General features: G+C 40.8%; 1 protein-coding gene across 1 annotated transcript in view; it reads right to left on the reverse strand.

Annotated features, from left to right (window-relative positions):
* The window catches only part of TRUB1 (TruB pseudouridine synthase family member 1), a 29,725-nt gene extending 19,327 nt beyond the window's left edge, over nucleotides 1-10,398 (reverse strand). Inside the window, exons 1-3 of the mRNA XM_050899117.1 lie at nucleotides 10,254-10,398; nucleotides 8,375-8,467; nucleotides 4,789-4,844 (exon numbers count right to left, since the gene is read on the reverse strand). Coding sequence (XP_050755074.1) covers nucleotides 4,789-4,844; nucleotides 8,375-8,467; nucleotides 10,254-10,398 — 294 coding nt within the window. The remainder of the gene's footprint in view (nucleotides 1-4,788; nucleotides 4,845-8,374; nucleotides 8,468-10,253) is intronic.
* Nucleotides 10,399-19,520: the final 9,122 nt, after the last annotated feature.

Raw genomic sequence — 19,520 nt, forward strand, 5'->3', positions numbered from 1 at the left:
CGAGTTCTTATAAGCTCCTGAAAATAGGCAGATAGAGGAAATAAATCTATTGCAGCTTCCACTAAGAAAAAGGCTCCAGAGGGAGCCCCACTGTATTACTGGATACCAAAGAGTCCACATGGGGCTTTGGTGTCTAACAAGCTATAAACAAATGAAGTCACAAGAAAAGGCTTCATTAGTTCTGCTCCTTACAGAACTACTAGATGTGCTTTTTAACGCATTATTAATTCACTGAACTCATTGCCAAAAGATGGAAGCTAAGGACTTAATTCAAAAAAAATGAATTCATGGAGAAAGCTAGCAATCTTTATGTTTGAGAAGTTAAGGGACACATATTAAAGCCTAATTTTTAGGACAGTAGGATAACCACAGGAGGTAAAGAAACAACCTTCTTTATGGACACTTTGTTACATAGCATCTGGTGCCAACCCTCTAAGAGAAACAATTTTGCAATATACAAACTCTAATCCTGGAATCATGCTGCAAGAAGTAACTTAGATGTCTCAGAAATTCTCTTACGTGATTTGAACCAATTCCTGCTCAGGCGAGCCCTCTCTCATAGGATACAAGTGTGACTGGCAAGTTTTGAGACCTGATGACTGAACTAGCACTCATTTTCCATCCAGGATTCATAAGAACTCAAATTTTAACAATTATAATAAATCAAAGTTGTCACATATCAGGTCATTGATCTATCTTCATTCTGCCCATAATCTCTTTTTCTCTTTCTAGTCCTTGTGATCATTTGGAGTTTGGGTTTTACTCTACCCAGTGATTTTTTTTTTTTTTTTAATAGTGTTTCATTCTGGATAAGCCACAACTTTCAAGATTAAATTTTCTATTTTAACTAGTCCCCACCCAAGCTTGTGCAACCAGCACAAAGTACTCAGGCAATTCCCCTCACATCACTGAGCACTTAGGGTTTCAGATTGTATGTGGACCACGACAAGAAGTTGCATCCTCAGATAAAACCAATACGCCCATGCTTTCTGCTCATCGAGAGGCAGTGATTTCAAGCACAGTCTGATGGACGGCGAAGTTCTGGCTTCATTCACACTAGTATGACTCAAATTCTCTTAGGGTGAACCCAGATGTTATCTCACTGAAAAATAAGCAAATTAAGCACAGAACTGAAGTCTGAAAATGTCAATTATTCTGTTTTATCCCACCTAAAAATAAAGGCTGTATGTGTTAGAAGACATCTCCTCCCAATGGAAAGTATTAGAATAATGAAAAATTTCATTGCTTATTGCTCTTCCTTTTTTTCTTCTCTGACGAGTCCCTGATCATTTCCCTCATTGCTTCTATGTAACAGCACATTCTGATAGATGAGAGGTTTTAAACCAGGATTATCACTTTGGAAACTGTGCTGCTAGCTAGCATTTTCTAACCCATTTCCCCCCCTCCCTCCCCCCCCCAAATCACTGCTACATTGTGTTTGAGACAGACTAGTCACCCATAAGACTGAGTCGTTCAGAAACAATTTACCATGATAAAAAATTGGTCCACCCCCATCACACTCACTGGTGAAGCAGGAAATATTTTCTCATTCTACTATCTTTATTTTGCAAATACGTTAAAACAATTTCTCTCAAAATAATGCAGTGCAAAAGTCCAAGCAAGACCAAGTCCAAGTCCCAGAACACAAGAAGGAAAAGTGATTCTCCTATGGAACGTGTATTAAATGCTCAGTATTTAAATTCCAGATCCAAGAGGATTCAGCTTCTCCCCCTCACTTGGAACATTTGAAATAAAATAAAGCAAACAAACAAAACCTAAGCCAGCTTGCACGTATTTTAATTCTGGATAAATATGAAGAATGCAATGGGAAATCTGGAACACTAAGTAGGTATTGCCCTTGGCTGCACATTTCTATTTGTTTTGAGTTAATTCATAAGGAGGTCAAACCAATGGAGAACTAGATTTACACTGAAAGAGTAACACTCCTTGTATAATGTGTATGAGTTGCAAATCGAGTGATAATGTTCAGAGCTGCCACACAGAGTCAGAAAAGTTTCACACAACGTTTGGGAAAAAATCAGAAATCATCCAATCTCTGGCAGAGCCACCATATGGAGTTTACTGCAGTAACATACGTTTTGGCCACTCAGCATAGCTCTGCTGCCAACAATGATAGACTGAACTATTTCTTTACAAGAAACATCCCTATAACCTGTCCTGGGTTTGGCTGGGATAGAGTTAATTTTCACAAGAGGCTGGGAGGGGGCACAGCCAGGACAGCAGACCCAAACTAGCATGACATATCATGTCACGCTCAGGATATAACTGAGGGACCTGGCCAGGGGAGAAGGGATGGTGACTCAGGAACAGGCTGAGCATCGGGTTCCAGGTGGCAAGCAATTGCATTGTGCATCACTTGTTTTATACATTCTTGTATTATTATCATTGTTATTATTACTTCTTCTGTCCTTGTGTTGTCCTTTTAAACTGTCCTTATCTCAACCCATGAGGTTTTATCTTTTTTTTCCGATTCTCCTCCCCATCCCACGGGGGAGGCGGGGAGTGAGCAAGGAGCCACGTGGTGCTTAATTGCCGGCTGGGCTTAAACCATGACATAACCAAACAGTAAATTCTAACCAGAGAGGCTCAGACAGTTCATCTGAATCTTTACAGTAATAAAATGAACAAAAGAAAAATATCAACAAACTTCAACAAACACTTTAGCATCCACAATGGTAAAAAGATGAAATAAGAGTATAAACTCCTAGCACATAGCATGGGATGCAAAAAGATACTCAAACCTATTTAGACAGTCATGGATTTATCTGTATCAAATCTCTCACTACATTATGAGCCAGTGTTGTCAGTGTGGTGAAAAAAGACAAATAGGCAGATATCTGTGGGAGATCCTTCAGCTTCCTTAAGCCTCTCAAATTAATGCATGCCTAATTTATTGAAGTGTAAATAGAAAATAGGAAAGCAGAGACAAGACAAGCTCCAAATGAAGACTCATGACTGCCATGCCACCTGGCACGGATGTTAGCTACCTCATGCTCTCCACCACATCAGAACACACAAACAGCTGCAGTGGAAGAGCTGATCTACTGTAAGGATGTAACTTTGTTTGCCTTATTGAATAGAGTGTCCACAGCCTACACCAGTCTAAGGCCAGGTGAGAGCTGATGGATTTAGCTGGGGTAGCTTACTGGACTGCCCCCATTGCCCATTTCTCCTCTGTGTTCCCCTCCTTCGCCCCTCAGCAGCAGCTATAAGCTTTCTTGAGCTATCTGGGGACAACCTTTGGCGAGATAACATTCCTACTGGCTACAGGACTTCACAGTGAAGTCACCAAGGAACTTGCGCATACTCTCTTCTGCCAAAAGGGTTGAAACTACTTCATCCATCACAGTTGTTTCCACTGTGAACATCAGCTTAAGAGATGCTTCAGTTGCTTTACGTGTTTTTAAATCAACAATTCGCACACATTTAGCTATGATGACTTAATTTAGCTGAAGTATCTCAATGCCTTTTTTTAACTTAAAAGTTCTTCAAAAGGAGATGTCAGGTGGTAACTGCTCACACTTCCACTGTAAAGCCAGTTCCAGCTGCTTACTGCATGTTTCAAAACACAGATGCCTCTGAAATCTGGCCCTATAAACCAAACGCAAACCCATTACAGTCAGTGCAGAGGCTGACACTGACTACAGTAAGTTTTGGATCAGACTCTATAGCTACATCCTTTTATCCTGGTTGTATTCTCTTCTGTCAAATTATTTGCCTTTGGGTTGAACTGAAGATTGTCCATCAAATTCCACCTCAAGCTATCAGTTCAGCACCTGTAAAGAGCTTAAGTATTCAGACCAGGAGAGAATCGGAAAGAATAATAAAATGCATTAGAAAGGCTATCAATTTGCTGAGCCCACTATTGACTTTCCCTGAGCATAAGATGAAATTTGGAAGGCTTAATTGATTTCTGCATCTGTCATTCTTAGCTAAACTTCTCATTTAGAAATAATGGCTAAAACCACAGGATTTTACTTGCAAAGAAGGAATCAACACTGGTAGATCATTCTTGGAAGCACATGCACTTGTTTGTGTATGTAACACCTACAATCTGGAACGCACTCACCAAAGACACAGTACAACTAATCAAAAGCAGCAATGAACAAGATTGCTATCTGTCAAGGCTCCAGTCTGGATTATCTCATGCAGCCACGGGGTTTTTATTACCTTTGGCTTCTTACATGTGCCTATCCATGCATTTGTAGAGCACCCATCTAGAGGAGCTGCAACTTGGAACAGTAGCTACTATTACAAATGCAAAACACTCTTAATTCCAAAAGGTGCCTCTTAAGGCCTCATGGTATTTAAGAAGAGAGAAAAGAAACAAAGACCACCTGTTACTGCAAGCTAAATAACAATTATGTTATCCACACATAAGGAAAACAACCAAAAACTGAACCATCATACACAATTACATCCCAAAAACATCATTTACAGTGCCATCTTCATTACAGTTTTTCTCTTTTTTTTTTTTTGTTGTTGAAAACACTAAATAGTATAGCAAACTTCCTGTAAAATAGGAATTTGGTCTTTATTAACATTTTGTAGAAAAACCAAGACAAACAAAGTCTTTAAAATAACCATTCTGGACGTAAAAGTCTTAATATCAAATTTCTGACTAAATACAAAAAGGAACTGAAGTACACATTTAAAATAAATATGCAGGGTGGTTGAGATATTTGTATGTTGATGCAGCTCTTCATTGGAAGAAAAAAACAACCAAACAAAAAACCCCACTAATACAAGTCATTCAGCATTTCTTACCTTGGAACCAGCCAACATAGTTCTCAGCATTTTTGTTCCTTTTCCAATACCAACCACTGCAAAGACAGAAGAAGAAATGCCACTTCAAAACCAGCTCTGCAGTTCCCTTATTCAACACCATTCACTACTAAATATTATGCTAGTCAGAAATACAGCCTTTCATGCTCTGTTAGCATATAAAGAGAGTCAACGCTTATGAGATAGTATCTCTGATGTTCAAACAACATGGGACTAGTGAAAGGAAAAAAGTCTAAAGCAGAAGATAAATAAGCTTCACCTATTGTTAAAATGCTTTAATTCAACCCCTAGATTTATTTATCCTTTAATCATCAAAGAAATGGATAGTGCAATTAACACTGTCTCTGGTTTGATGAAGGCTATGGCTCACTAATAATGAATCTAGCCTTCACTGTAACTAAATAGCCCTTTTAAAGGATGATAGTGACCAAGAGTAATACAGCCAAGATAGCATAATGAAATTGTTTATCAGGCTTACAGCAAGAAACTAAAATAATCAAAAGGTCCAATTGCCTCTGTCAAAAATCTTTTATAATCAAACCTTCCTATTATTGTGTATGTACAGACTACTGTCTTTTCAATCTTAAACCAGTATTCTGCAGAACAGCAATCAGTCAGCTTTTCATAAAAGAAAGAGACAGCAAAAGAGCTCTATTTTATATTTTACTTGAAAGCTTTTTACAACAAGGTGCTTTCCTTGAATATGCTTTGCTATTGATTTTCTCCACATATGGCAATCCAAAGAAACAATGAAAATTTTAGAAGGAAATTAGTTTTGCATACAACTCATGGAATACATAACAGCTGATGTCCTTGATTTTAATAAAACTACAGGAGTTAAGGGAGCTTGCAGGAAATCAGCTTTGTGTTAACCAGGAGCCAGGACCAAAAGCATCAAACTGACAATGAATTTTTTTTTTTTTTTTTTTAAACAAACACTTGTGCTCTAATGCTTCTCAATCTTTACACTCTGAGACTCATTAGATTACTTCTTATTCTCGATTACTTCTCCTCTTGTTCCTGAGGGTTTTTAGTCACACATGCCCTTGTGCTTTTGTGTACCTTCAGTTCAGCCTGTTCCTGTCATATTTGCCAGACAGGAACGAGCTGCAACAAGGCTGAGAAAAGGAGATAAGCACACAGATAAAACTTTATAACCAAGCACTTTTCTTGCAATGTGATGACATCACTGACACTTCAACATAACTACTGAGCTGAAATTTGCTGAAGAGTGTCAAGAGATTCTGTAGAATAATTTTAAAGAGACATTCAATGCTTTTGTGAACAAGACACTAACAATTTACCCCATTAATCATCAGCTTGTGTAGCATGCATATTATTGAAAGGCGACATAAACTAAACTTGCCAGACTACACAGAGCGTAACAAGATTTAACTGAATTTTTAATTTTGATACTTCTTCATCTTTTCTTTCGCTATGGAACCATAATTCATACTGCCATATAGAAACAAGCCAAATATTTACAATTCCCATTGTACAGCAAGAAACACTAAACTGGAATCACAGCCCTAGATTAAAAGAAGATATTCACTAAGACTTGATCTACAGTTCCTTGCTTCTTGTATCTAAAATACGAGACCTAACGTTGAGAAGTTGAGTCCTAGCTTCCGCCACCTTCCAAATGCAATGGAAGCCACAGATGGGGACAGACAAAAGATGTTCCCTCTCAGACAGCCGTCGCTCCAGGCTCCTACCAGTGCAGGGCCATCACATGCCACCTGGTCTCTAAGTTGCCTTTCACTCACATGCCATAGATCACTGACCTCTGTCTCCAAGGTCCTTCCTCACCTACTTCTGCTGCCAGTAGGAAAAGAAATATAAAAGCATATTTTCTGATGAAAAGCACTGCCCAGTTATTTGTAGTACGCTTGGCACACTAAGCAAGACTCCGTATCAACCAATTCCCATGAACAAAGTTATAGATATGCAGTACATAAAATTTGGGAAACAGCAGTATAGATCAAGAAAGGTTAGAGGTTTCAGAAAATAAATACTTCTATTATGCTACTGTCCATGAGGAAAGAAAGCTTGCTGCCCCGCCACTCTGTCCCAAAAAGCTGCACATATTTTCTGAATAACTTGTTTCTGTTGTGTCCTCCCTCTCTCCTCATTATCTTACCCGAACCCACAAGAAATGTGGGCACATTCCCTTTCCCAATCCTCTCCAGTTTTGTCCTTTCCAATCTAGCTACCATTGATTTTTCTGTGTTTTGCATGGCAGTGGAATGAAAGATCCTGTGCCTTTTTTTAATCGAGCCATAGCATATTAAGGTGATGCACTTCTCTGTCTTTACCAAGCACATCAAGCCCAAGTACTTTTTGTCATGCCACAGGAGCAGGCTTTGGAGACTGCTGGATATCAGAGAACAGCAGGAGAAGCAATTAAGAAGCACGAGTGATTTTCCTTTTCCTATGGATCAATGCTGTTGACTTCCCACAATAAGCAGTAGCATGCTCAAAGGGAACATCTGTCTAAAAGGAAAATGTCCGCTTCGGCAATACACACAGTATTCTCCAGTGAGCAGCCACGCAGTACAGGAAATTGGAACAAAACGAGCTTACTTCTAGCCCAAGAATGTTACATTTTGCAATGTTCACAGGTGACAGAGAAAGACAATTACCAGCCTATAGGCCTCTACTAGCAACAGCCTCAGCAAACAACATCCCCTTGAAGCACAGCTCTTCCTGAGAAGTCATTACATCAAAACTCAGTGGATTTACTTTCAGTGTATACTCATAGTTGTACCTGTTGATTTTCAATACGAAAAAAAGTATTGCTGTTATTTCTTCTAGCCAAGTAGAGCTACAAGGCTATGTTTTAAGCAAACTGTAGTTTGCATGTTACTTATCAACAAAACTGTTGGTGACAATGTATGATATGGGAATAATCCAGTCCAATGGTCACACCCACAGCTGAGTTTTCAAGACCAGCAATTGACACATCCTGTTCCTTAATAAAACAAAGGAATTTGATAAATGGATTGCTATCACAATTAAAAGACAACATCTCTTTGATGGCTCTTCTTTATGAAGCAAGACAGGACAGGAAGCGAAAACTGTTTCTGTGCTGAGCCTCAAAAAAAGCAGCAGCTGAATTGCTGTTATACATCTTTCATTTGGCAAGTATTACAACCCAAAAGGCTCCCTCAAAATCCCAGAAAAGCATTAGTTTAAGAACAAATACTTTAGAAATTATGATGACTATAAATCCCCAGCTTAAGTAAAAAAAAGCCATCAATTTCTGAGGTAATTTAGAATTCATTACACAAGAGTCTGTATTTTCATGTAATAACCCACAAGTTATTTCAGGAGTTTGGGGGGGGGGAGGGGGGGAATATAGCCTGTTAAGAAACATGTTATATGCATGTAAAAGTACATGCAGAGGAAATTTAACCCAGACCACTCTTCCACAGTAACCTGTCCTTCCCCCAAAACCACAAAGCCTGCCATGTGTATCCCAAATTCTTCCTCCACCTCTGATTTCATGTAGGCATGAAAATGTTTCCTGAAATCATCTTTTGATGACTGTAATAACATTTTTCATTACCCAGAACTCCTGCTGCTGCACTGTCCAAAGTTCCACCATGTCCAATTTTCAAAACGTGATTTCTTTTGTTCCCATTTGTTTGCACGCCAGCTTCTGCAAACAGAAATTGAAAGAAAGGATTATAGGATAACCTTAGAACACAGGAAAAATAGCACATATTTCCAGACTGCTAAAGGAGATAAAAATCAATTATTTAAACTATGAATTAGTAGTGCAGAAATTGCTGTACTGAATAAGACCAATGATTCATCTAGATCTACTCCCAGCCTCAAACAATTTGCAAGCTATTTTCACTTAGATTCTAATGAAGTCTTACGTACCCTTATAAATAGATGTTCAGAAAATACTACTAGAAAACCTGGTGGACAGTTCACCTGTGAAGTTTCATTCACAAAGCATGCAAGAACTAGCAGCAGAGCTCCCGAAATCATCTATTATACACCAATTTTATGCTACATAATCTGAGCAATTCTTGTTGTATTCACTTCCATGTAATGGGTCATGTTTATTCGCATGTACGCAGCCCTACGGAAACTCTGCAACGAACTGAACTTGCTCACTGCTGCTTTCAAGCTGTCAGAGCATCTCAACCCACCACACTTCCTATGCAGCTGATGACTCCAGGAATTTTGCAGAGTCCAATGCCCCTTATTTATTAGTATTAAATATGACAAACGCTTTAAGCTCCCTTACCTATTTCTATTATCTCTCCATTATGCCTTTCACATCAGGGAATCAGATATGATTTGGCTAAATTTCTTCCATACAAAGCTGAACTGAAGTCCATGCCTACACTACGGTTCACTACAGAGTAAATCAGCCTGAATAAGGACTCACCGGTCTGAAAGTATGTCCTCACTTCATCAGCAAGTGCCCAAAAGCCCAGATTAGATGATCAAGTCCCCATTCCATTATAAAGAAAATCTAGGCCATAATCCCTCACACCTTTGTAACGATCACACTTTTTTTCCCTAATATCTGATACCCAGGCCTCCCTGTATTCAGAAAAAGCAGTTTCTGCAGACTGCATCCAGAACTTTCAAACTCCTCGAAACTCTGTCCTTTTCACTCATTTGGTGATTTCTTTTTTAAAGGCAATAGGCAGTGGGACTGAAGCAGAACATCCTGCCAGTGCTGTGCTGCAGAGATGATGCTGACACTCATTCTGGCAGATGGGTGCATGCTGTCCCTGGGACCATGCTTAACAGCTCTCCAAGCAAGCTGGGATCCCCTGCATTGTCTGATGCAGGACTGGAGCTTTCTGCTGGGGCAAATCTCATCCCCATTCAAAATGAAAGCTCATGCTGTACCTTAGGCGATAACAGATGCCTGCCCCAAATAAGCAAGTGGTGAATATGGCCTTACAGCTCACAGGGCAGCATGAGCAACACACTGACCCTTGCAGGGACCCAGCAGCTCCATGGAGCAAGCCAGAACGTATCCAGGAACGGCTCCATTCCTCAATCTAGGCCACACCATGGCTGTGAACTACCACAAAAAAAAAAAAAAATCAAAAAACAGTTCTCCTTTATTTTTCTGAATGCTTAGAAAGAGGGTGCAGTGGCTTGACAGGGGTTGTGGTTCCGGCATCCTAACGAATGCACACGCTACCGCACCCAACCCACAGCCATGCCGGGCAGGGCATCCCTGGCCAAAACGCTCGAGGGCTAAACACATCTTCGCTTCAGGCCAGTCTGCTCCTGCTCTGGGACCGCGGGCAGGTCCTATGCGCACCTCTCTGTCACGATTTCCTTGCTTTACCACCAAAACCCTACCTCGGGCCTCCAGGCCCAACTCGGGGAGTCTGCGCCGCGCCGCGCCTCGCCTCGCCTCGCCTCACCTCGCCTCGCCTCCCCCGGCCCGCAGCCCGGCCGCCTACCTGCCAGCAGCCTCTCCTTCAGGAGGTTGAGCACGCCGGCCGAGGTGGGCCCCTTGGGCTTGTACACCGCGAACAGCCCGCTCAGAGAGAAGAGCTTATCGGCGGACTTGCCGAGCACGACGCCTCCCGCCTCCCTGGCGGCCATGCTCCCGGCAGGCCCCGCCGACCAGGGCAGCCGGCCCGCCGCGACGCCCACCTTCCGCCCCGCCCGGGGGCCGCTGGGAAATGTAGTCCGCCGGCGAGGCGGCCGCGGCGGGGAGGCCATGAGGGGAGGCCGCCGGGCGGCAAGCCGGGAATCTCCCGACACAGCTCGGCAGTCAGCGGCACGGCCGCATCGGAGGGACCGGCTGGGCGGTGGGGTGTCTCGCGTGGGACGTCCTTCGGCCCAAACGAGGTGGCTTTAGGTAGCGCCACCAGACACAGGGGCTTACTGCAGGCATTGCTGGGGAAGTTCGCCAGGAGGTGTGTGTCCCCTCACCCATCACACTGTTAGTCATTGTACCTTCGTTGCCCAGCTTGAAAGAATTATATTCTGCTGACTAGCTGCTGAGTCCATTAATCTTCCTGCCTTCGTATGTGTCACATAAGAGAGTACTGGGAAGGCAGGCTTCTCCCGGATCTCTCGCCTCTATACGGAAGTACGGCGTGTGGGTTTTCCTCTTCAGGCTGGATTTGTACAGACTCATTTCTCTGACAACACTCCCAAGGCATTTAAGCAAGCTATGCTTGAGCAAGGCACCAACAGCTTGGATGTTTCATTCATGCATTTCATTTATTCATTTTTAAGAGCCTGCAGATGAAACCATGAAGAGACACTGTTACAGGGAAATAAATACATGGTTAGCTAAGGGCTATGCATGTTCCCAGTCCTTCCCAGAGCCTGAGAGAAGAAAATCTTCCTGCTGAAGTCAATGGCTGTCTCTGTACAGAGCAGGATCAAGGTCCCTGTGTGGTTTTCCAGCCTGTACCAGAGTCAGACGCTCGCTCTGTGCCTGCTCACGTCTTCCACAGCAGCTGCACGGGGCCCAGAGCTTCCAGCTGCAGGCTGCCACCACCGCATCCGTGAGATGGGTAATGGCTGCCTGCCACCAGCAATGCCGACCAGCCTCCCCCGCATGCCTCTTGTGCGTATTATTAATCAGGCACCTTATTTGCTTAGATCTCATCTACATAGCTGTAATCTGGCTGTGGAAATATTTGCTGTTACCATAAGCTGCGAGGGTGGATTCCCTGGTGAGTGGTACAGGTGGCTGTCGTTGCAGGACATGGAAGCGAGGTGTCGGAGTCCTTCTCCAGAAGATAAAATGGCAAAGCCACACTTGGGTAAAAGGTCAGCGGGAAAATTGCTACTGATTTACATGGAGTTAAAATTTAAGCAGAGTTGTGGAAGGCATGTTGTAAACCGTGATAGAGTTTTTGTTGCAGACATGGTTTAGTCAGGCTAACTGTTTGAAAACTATTCTCGCCAATTCCCTGCTAAAAAAAGCTTAAACACAGATTGCTCTGTAAGCGGGCTCAAGCAAAACTATTTAAACATGACTATTAAGAAATGGTGTTAGTAAGCTTCTGAGCAAGGAGATTGCAGCCCAAGGACTGAAATGCAAACCTGTCATGCCATCATGGCAAACAGTCTTGTTGGGTCAGCAGACTGTTCCGAAAACATCACAAAGGATCAGAGGGAGATTATGCAGAAATGAGAGCTCCACTCTTGCCATAAAGATGTCCTTAATGCAAAGAGCACCTCAGCTTTCCAATAATGCAGTGGCAGATGGGACCTGTGAAAAAACTCCCTGTACTGCCTTCTCAGGACTGACCTAAGCAGAGAGTTGTCTAAAATGATGTAATTAACCTGGCACAGGCGTAGGGCATGAGCTGAAGGTCAGTGTCTGACCCCCAGTACTATTTCCACAACTTGCAAAAACCTTTTTTTCTTTTTTTTTTTTTTTGAGGACAGGGTTTCACATGTCTAAAGAAACTACCCCCTACTCTCAGTTTTAGTATTGAACAAGAAGTTTTTGTAGGTCTCCCAAACTTCTGCATCAGCAATTAAAACACAACACTTTGTTATTGCAGCAGATGGAGTCTTTGAAGGCTTAGAAAGAAAAGGTTGCTTTGACTTCGGTGGGCATTGGATAAGGGCCCAAAATAAGAATTCTGAAAAACTATTAATGACTGTCAGTATTTTAGTTAGCTGGAAGTATGTGTGTGCATAAATCACACATGACTCTCTTCATGGGGCAAGGTTATTCAACGTTCAAAATGGTGGGAACGATGTACCAAACTGTTCATCTCAAGGGCTTTATTTCACATTTGCCTCATGTTGCCTGTGATTAAAAGTCATTACCATCTGCTCAGTAGACTATTTGAAATGAGATGTTTATCTCCAACGATTCCTAGTCAAGCCAGGATCCACAACAACCAAAAGCATGATTAGAGTTACTGACTTTATTTGCAGCCTTAATAAAGATGCTCAGTAAATGGCTGAAAGCACGATGTTGCTTTATGCATGAAACATTACAGGTCTAGTAGAGGCAGGCCAAATCCTCCACTCAGGTCACTGGAATTGCACAAAGTAATGCCTCGAGGATCTGGTGCAATTATGCTTTATAGAGAAGAGATAATGGGTAGTAGCTGCTGTACATGCAAACAGCAGATGAGTGCTATTGCAGAAGAGGAGAAATCCGTTCCTTCTTATGCAGAACAGAGACACAAAACTTCCTCCTACCTTCTCCAGAAAGATGCTCACTTCTTTATGTGCTTTCAGACTGGCTTTTTCTGAGGTAATGCTCACAGACCACAATGCAGAAGAAAATGATGCTGCATTACAGCTTTTAAAGTAGATTCAGTAGCAACAGGCCATTTCTGTATTTGTGTTCACTTTATGATTCCAGCTTTATCGTCTGTATCGAAATCAGAGCAAATAATTGCAAGGAGGTCAATCACGGCTCATGTTCTTCCTGTAAAAACAAAGAGTTGCAGCTGTTTGAAAGTTTAGGTCCTAGACATGTAAACTGCTCCCTTGTCAGCTAGTGGAATTTTGTCTGTAATAGGAACTCTCAAAGCCTGAAATACATAGAATTTTTTTTTCCTCTAGCTGTTCCATCTGTTTGGATAATAAGGCATAGATAAATAACTCTTCAACTTGTTAGTTCATTCGGTCCCATTCAGATGGGCACAAAGCACATTGTGTATGAGTGGTTCTTCTGAACAAAAGTAGGTTCTTCAGTATCTTGTTGAACTGCAGCAATTTTGAAAAAAGAATGTCAATTATTGCATGCAAGGGAAAGATATAACTACCCATGACATACACTAATCCTAGGTTTGGCAATTTTTGTTAATCATTCTCCCCATGAGAAAAGGCTCCTAAACTGCAAGTATTTCATGAACAGATTTTTGTATTTTGTTCAGAACAAGATCGGTAGTTAAGGTTTACACCAATTTGGATTTTATGTCTAGGCTTTTCTTTATTTTTAGGAATATTTTCTTTCCACCTTTATTCTGGCTTCTCTGATATTAGAAGGATTATTTTTAATTGAGAATAGTTTAGACAAGAAGAGATTTTGGTTACCTGATTTAATGCAGATTTCTATTGTCAATTTGAGTTGAACTGGACAGAATATAGTAGGATACAAATGTTTTTAGCTGTTCCTTCTTTGTGTGAAATGTAATTCTGGCAGTTAGCTAAACAAGAGAACAGCAATTTTACCTGATCACTGGTAGGTCACAAATGATGTAGAGCTACGGAGAAATATGATACAGATATGATTTCAATTGCTCCTCATGGACCCTTTCTAAACATACTGCATTAGTAAGGGAGGGCAGATCTATTATGGACTGGGAAGTTACTTTTAATCTCTAATACATGCCTAGGTGTGTCTGTAATGACAGAGGACTAAGCATGGTCTGGAATCAGAAGAATCAGTGATGCTGAGGGGAAGAAAAACAAAATACATTTTGCAGATCTTTGATTTTGTTGCTAATAAAAGTCTCAGTGGGTTTCTCAGTTCTTGTTTAAATTTGCAGTTTCTTGTTACAGTTGCTGTCAAAGAACTAATTTTCCAAGAAGCTGCATCCTAATTAGGAACAACAAAGAACTCACCAGATGTGCATGTGAAAGAAGGCATCACATGAGGGATTGTTTATATGGACAATTCAAGTCCAACCTGCCCCTCTGTAAATTCAGAACATAAGGTTAAAAGGACCTAGACACTATTAAATCTGAGAAGCTGCTAAATGCCACGGCTAGAAAATAAATTCAGCAGTATGAGTTGAACTGAAGTGTGTTTTCTTGAAAAACATTCAATCTTGATTTGAAGATACTGGGAGACAGGAAAAAAAAAAAGATCTGTAGCTTCACTAATAGTTCAAATTTATACCTGTTTTCTCAACTGGCTTTGTACAATTTCAGCATTCAGATAAATGTGTTCATAATCAGCCCTTTGGCAACTCATTCACAGCTTGTGGGCCTATATATAGGTTAGTACTGATGAATGCCTTGTGAGATGGATGCCCAGCAAAGAGAATACCTGAGCTCCAACACCTCAAATGACCTCCTTTCCTCACCTACTCATTTGAGTGAAGGAACAGATTGTACCTGCAGAAAATGGCCACCTTCAACATCTAACATTAAAGTCACATCGAAGTTAAATAAATATTGTGTACTTTTCTTGATACAAGAAAGCTAAAGCCTATGAAGCCCCCATCTGTGGAGAGTTACGAGCTTCTCTTCCAAAACATTCCTGCACTTCCAGATTCAATGTGCTCTGGCTTCAGCGGTGGCAGAGCCATCTCCTCTGCACAAACAACTGGGTCGGTTCAGGTCCCCAGCCCACTACTGGAAGCCTGTAGCAAATGCTTAGGGACAGCATAAGAATGAAGACTGCAAGGAGTTTCCTTCTTCCCTTACATACCCAGCTTCTTCTTGTCAGCAATTGGAGGTATTTTTAGCCAAAGCTTCTATGTGGGCTATTATATTTAACCATTGTCAATGAATCTTCCATCCGTTGTCTAATCTGCCTAATTGCTTTGAGGCCATATGTACATTCAGCTTTTACTCTCTGGCAATGACTTTCTCAGGTTAGTTGGAGGTTGTATGAAGGAATCCTATTTATTTTGTCCTTTATTTTGAGCTACCTTGACTAGCACTAGGTACCTCCTGATTCTAGTACAATGAAAAATGAAAAATTCACTCATTTATTTCCTCCAACTCTCTCATGATTTGAAAGGCCTTAAATCATATCTCGCTCTCCCCTTATCTGTCTCTTCTCAATTTGAAGAATCCTATTAAGTCTTTCTGAAGCTTTCTATTTAGTCACTCCTTGGACAGAGGCTACTTGTTGGCTATAATCTTCCTTATGATTGTAACTATCATCTTCTCCATCCGTTTTTAGATTTTACAACATCCTTCTTGATATGGGGTGACCAGTATTTTACTCAGCAGTTAAAATATGGTCATGTTATGGTTTTATAGCATGGTGTGACAAGACCTTCTGTTGCGCTTTCCGTTCCCTCCCAAAATTCTCAGCACCTGATTTACGTTTTTGATCTCTTTACAAGGTGCAAAGCTTGACCTCCTGGGCACAGCTGGAGAGCCTGTTTCTGTGCCAGTAAGATCACGTAGCATCATTAACAGAGCTGGGGATAGATGTTAGCAGGTGTCTCGGGCCCTCACCACACTTTCCTGAGTGCCTGACACTTCATGTATTGCAAGTGAAGCTGCCTGATGCCTGACAGCTGTTCTCTTTCTCCCTGCATCCTCCATCTTCCATTGCATGGATGCTTTTAGGGGGTCTACTGCACAAGCACACAAGTTATATTATTGGGGGAAAGAATAATTCTCTGCAGAAGTAGAATAGCACACGCCGTTATTTGCTTATTAGTCTTTCCTCCCAGTCTGACAAGTCTTCATACCCTTCCCAAGAATGGTCCGCACTGGGTGACTCACAGCAAGAAAGTAAACAGCCAGCTGAAAAGCATTTCTGCAAAAGGCAGTTAGAAGAAGGACAGAGATGAAAGTTCACCGCACATTAGGGTCTTGCAGTTACAGCCCAAAATGTAACAATTTCTTAAAAGCTCTGGTCTACCTTATGCTCATAAGAAGAAAGAAGTCTCTCTCCTCACACTGAAGAAGGGCTGTCCCGAAACCCTACAAAGGGCAATGGCTAAGCATCTCAGGCTTTTCATGCCAAGAAGAGTGGTAACATAAATAGATGACCTCCCCCCAGACATGACCTCAAGCAACAAATCTCTCCTCTAACTGGAGACATCCCCACAACAGTTGTCCCACACAGGGCAGAAACTGGCCTTTCTCAACCTAACTCTAACCTGATCGTTTTCTCCAAGCCACCTTCTTTCTTTTGTTCCCTAGAAAGATTCAGTCCTTTTGGCTCTAACTCTTTCAAAGAAAGACACGCTCCCCATATTCATCTTCTACCTGATCATTCACCCCTTGCAACTGCTTCTTAATATCTGCCTAGCTTAACACCTTCTTTGCTGTGAGAGGCTTGTAAACATCACCAGCCCAGACAAATACATATGATAAGAAGGTCAAAGCTGTGGATTTGCTATCCGTTGTCCCAAGAATGAAATTGGAGCCAAGGAAGTGTTTGCTGTGTTCCCTCGCCCAAGGAGTCAGTGGCCATTCTGGGAGGTTTTGCCTGGAAGATAACCTGCTGGCATGCGAACAACCGTAGCACACCTCCTCCGTCCTCTTCTATTGGCAGAATCTCACCCTAAATAAGCGCAAGTAACCATGGATTAGTTCCAATTAATTCAGAAGTGGAGACAACCAAAAGTAGCCGTTGCCCACGGGCGGGGGACGCCAATTGCATCACTAATGAGAACTCCAGAATCAATAATCAAGCAGCTCCAGGCAGTGAAGTATATTTCTAATGCACATTATAATACTGTTGACAGAAATTGTTCCATTTGCCATAAATTATTCAACTTTTAATTGCTTAGGCTTTGGAGTCTGTAAAGATGCTAATTGCCAACTGTAAGATTAAATTGATAATGTCTGATTTTTATTTTCATAAAGTTGGACTTAAAATTGCAGAGGCAAGAAAGACTTTGATTTTACAGGTACCTTGTTAAAAATAAGGACATCAAAAAGATGATGAGTGTTCTGCTTTTTTATTCTGAGTTGTCATCATTAAAATGACTTTCCGTATTTACCATGTCTGTGTGAACAAAGTAATAAATATTTTGACCAGCACACATACCTAGATCAATATTCCACTCCATCTGGGTTATCCCGTCCCGTATCTTGATCATGGACAATGAGCAACCCTAAGATGAGACTGTATTTTTGCCTGTCACATCTGAAGTCCTATACTTTTCTTCAAAATAAAGTAAAATGGAGTTGAGTATTTGTCAGTTTTCTGACATTTTTTCCAGCTTTTCATGTATTTGTATCATTCTTTCATTGGCTGTTTTATCTTGCAGGATTTGTAAGGATATTGTCTAGACAGATGGACAAAGAGAAAGTTTTCTTTTTGTAGTAATCACTATGGGAAAATGACAATGAGAAGTTTATTCAGAAATATTTTTTCTTAGAAAAAAGACTCTATTTGCTAGAACTATAAATCTGATATCACCTAGAAAGTCAGTCTGGATTTTTCCACTTTAAACTGATTTTGTTTAATTTGAACCTCTGTTTAAACTGTTTGATGAGGAAAGTGATTGCTATTCATGGTATCCTGATTCACATTCCACTTCTGAAAGGAACATCAGTGCATCCAATCTCAAATGTAAAAAATAAACTAAACTAAACTAAAGAATGTTTTCCTCTGTTAAATGTTGAAAACTCCTTCCTGGAAAGCTGAAAAAAGGCCAAAGTATTTTCTTCCTTTAGCTCAGAAGTTCACTTTGAAGCAGTATTCACTTACACAGCTGATGAGCTTGATCCCAGGAGTGCTATCTGTTGAAGTCAGTGAGAGGTAAAGGATGCTCAAAATCATGCCCTAATTGCTAACTTGGCTTGAAGGTACGTTCTGTGTCCTACTAAGAAGCCAGTTTACAGCAATCGTCCTGTGCTGTAATAAAATTGTGGTAGCCTGTGGTGGCTGAGACTACCAGTGTATAAATGTAGCATTGAAAAGAGGCTCTAAATGGATGTACCCTGGCAATGATATTTTGGCAAATGATAATCAAGAGGTGACCAGAGATGTGCAAAAGATAATCTACTTGAGTTATTGCTTCAATAAGGATACTCTGCTTGAGTATCCTTTTGGTTTAAGCCCCTTTGTTCATAGGAAGGTCATTAAGTTACTTTGTTTCTGGAGTATATTTATTACTTTTAAATCCAGTGCAGTCTATTTAGTCTTTCTTGATGCTTCTTTGTGAAACATTAATGAGAAGCTCACGCACACAGTCATAGAATTTGTCTGATTACTCCATTCATATTTAATAAGCTTGCTGCTTACACTTCAGAGTAAGAACAGAAATTAGATAATGCAATACTTTAGTCCTGGAGTGCCCCTAAATTTGGCTCTAAATTATTCATTATACTGGCTGAGGGCAAGAGAGCTGTCGTAACCCTAAATTTATCTAAACCCTACATTGTCTAATTTGTGCCTCTTTGTTGTTATTCCCACTTTAAAAAATAACTAATTTTTATTGAAACTGAAAACATCCAGTTTTTATCTGTTGCAGATTTATCATCATTCTCTGCAGAAGTACTGCAGTCAGCTAAAAACAAAGATAATTTAGTTGGACTTCAGCTGTATATACAAAATGTGAGCCCTGCAATCAAGTAAGACTGGAAAGATCTGTTTTGTTAAAGTAGTGATTGTATTTTCTAGCTAAGACAGTATTTTTTTAAAACTGTCAATTAGAGAAGAACACAGATATTAACCAGGTGCACTCCCATGTTTTTAGATTTTTATGGTTTCATTCTATAAACTAAATGTCTCTTTCGTATGGGTTATATCCAGAAACACACTATCAACGTAATATTTTTAGGGTCTTTGAAGTAAATAAAACTTGTAAGGTAAAATGTCTAATCTAAGCCTCGGTGGGTCCTCAAGCAGAGTCTAAAATCATATCTTAAATGTTGGTGGGCTCATAATCTATTTACCAAAATAGACAGAATCTGTCATACCTTCAGATTCATCGCTGGGAATGTCCCATTCTTAAAAGTCATATCTGAAAACAGGACCACAAAATACAGCTCAGTTCAGATGTATCCCAAGTTTCACAAAAGCAGAAATTTTGTAAGAACAGCTCACTTAAGGAGACTTGCATCCTCTGATCCCATCTTCTAGTAGA

The sequence above is a fragment of the Gymnogyps californianus genome, chromosome 6 (genome assembly GCF_018139145.2).
Source record: "Gymnogyps californianus isolate 813 chromosome 6, ASM1813914v2, whole genome shotgun sequence".
Taxonomy (NCBI): domain Eukaryota; kingdom Metazoa; phylum Chordata; class Aves; order Accipitriformes; family Cathartidae; genus Gymnogyps; species Gymnogyps californianus.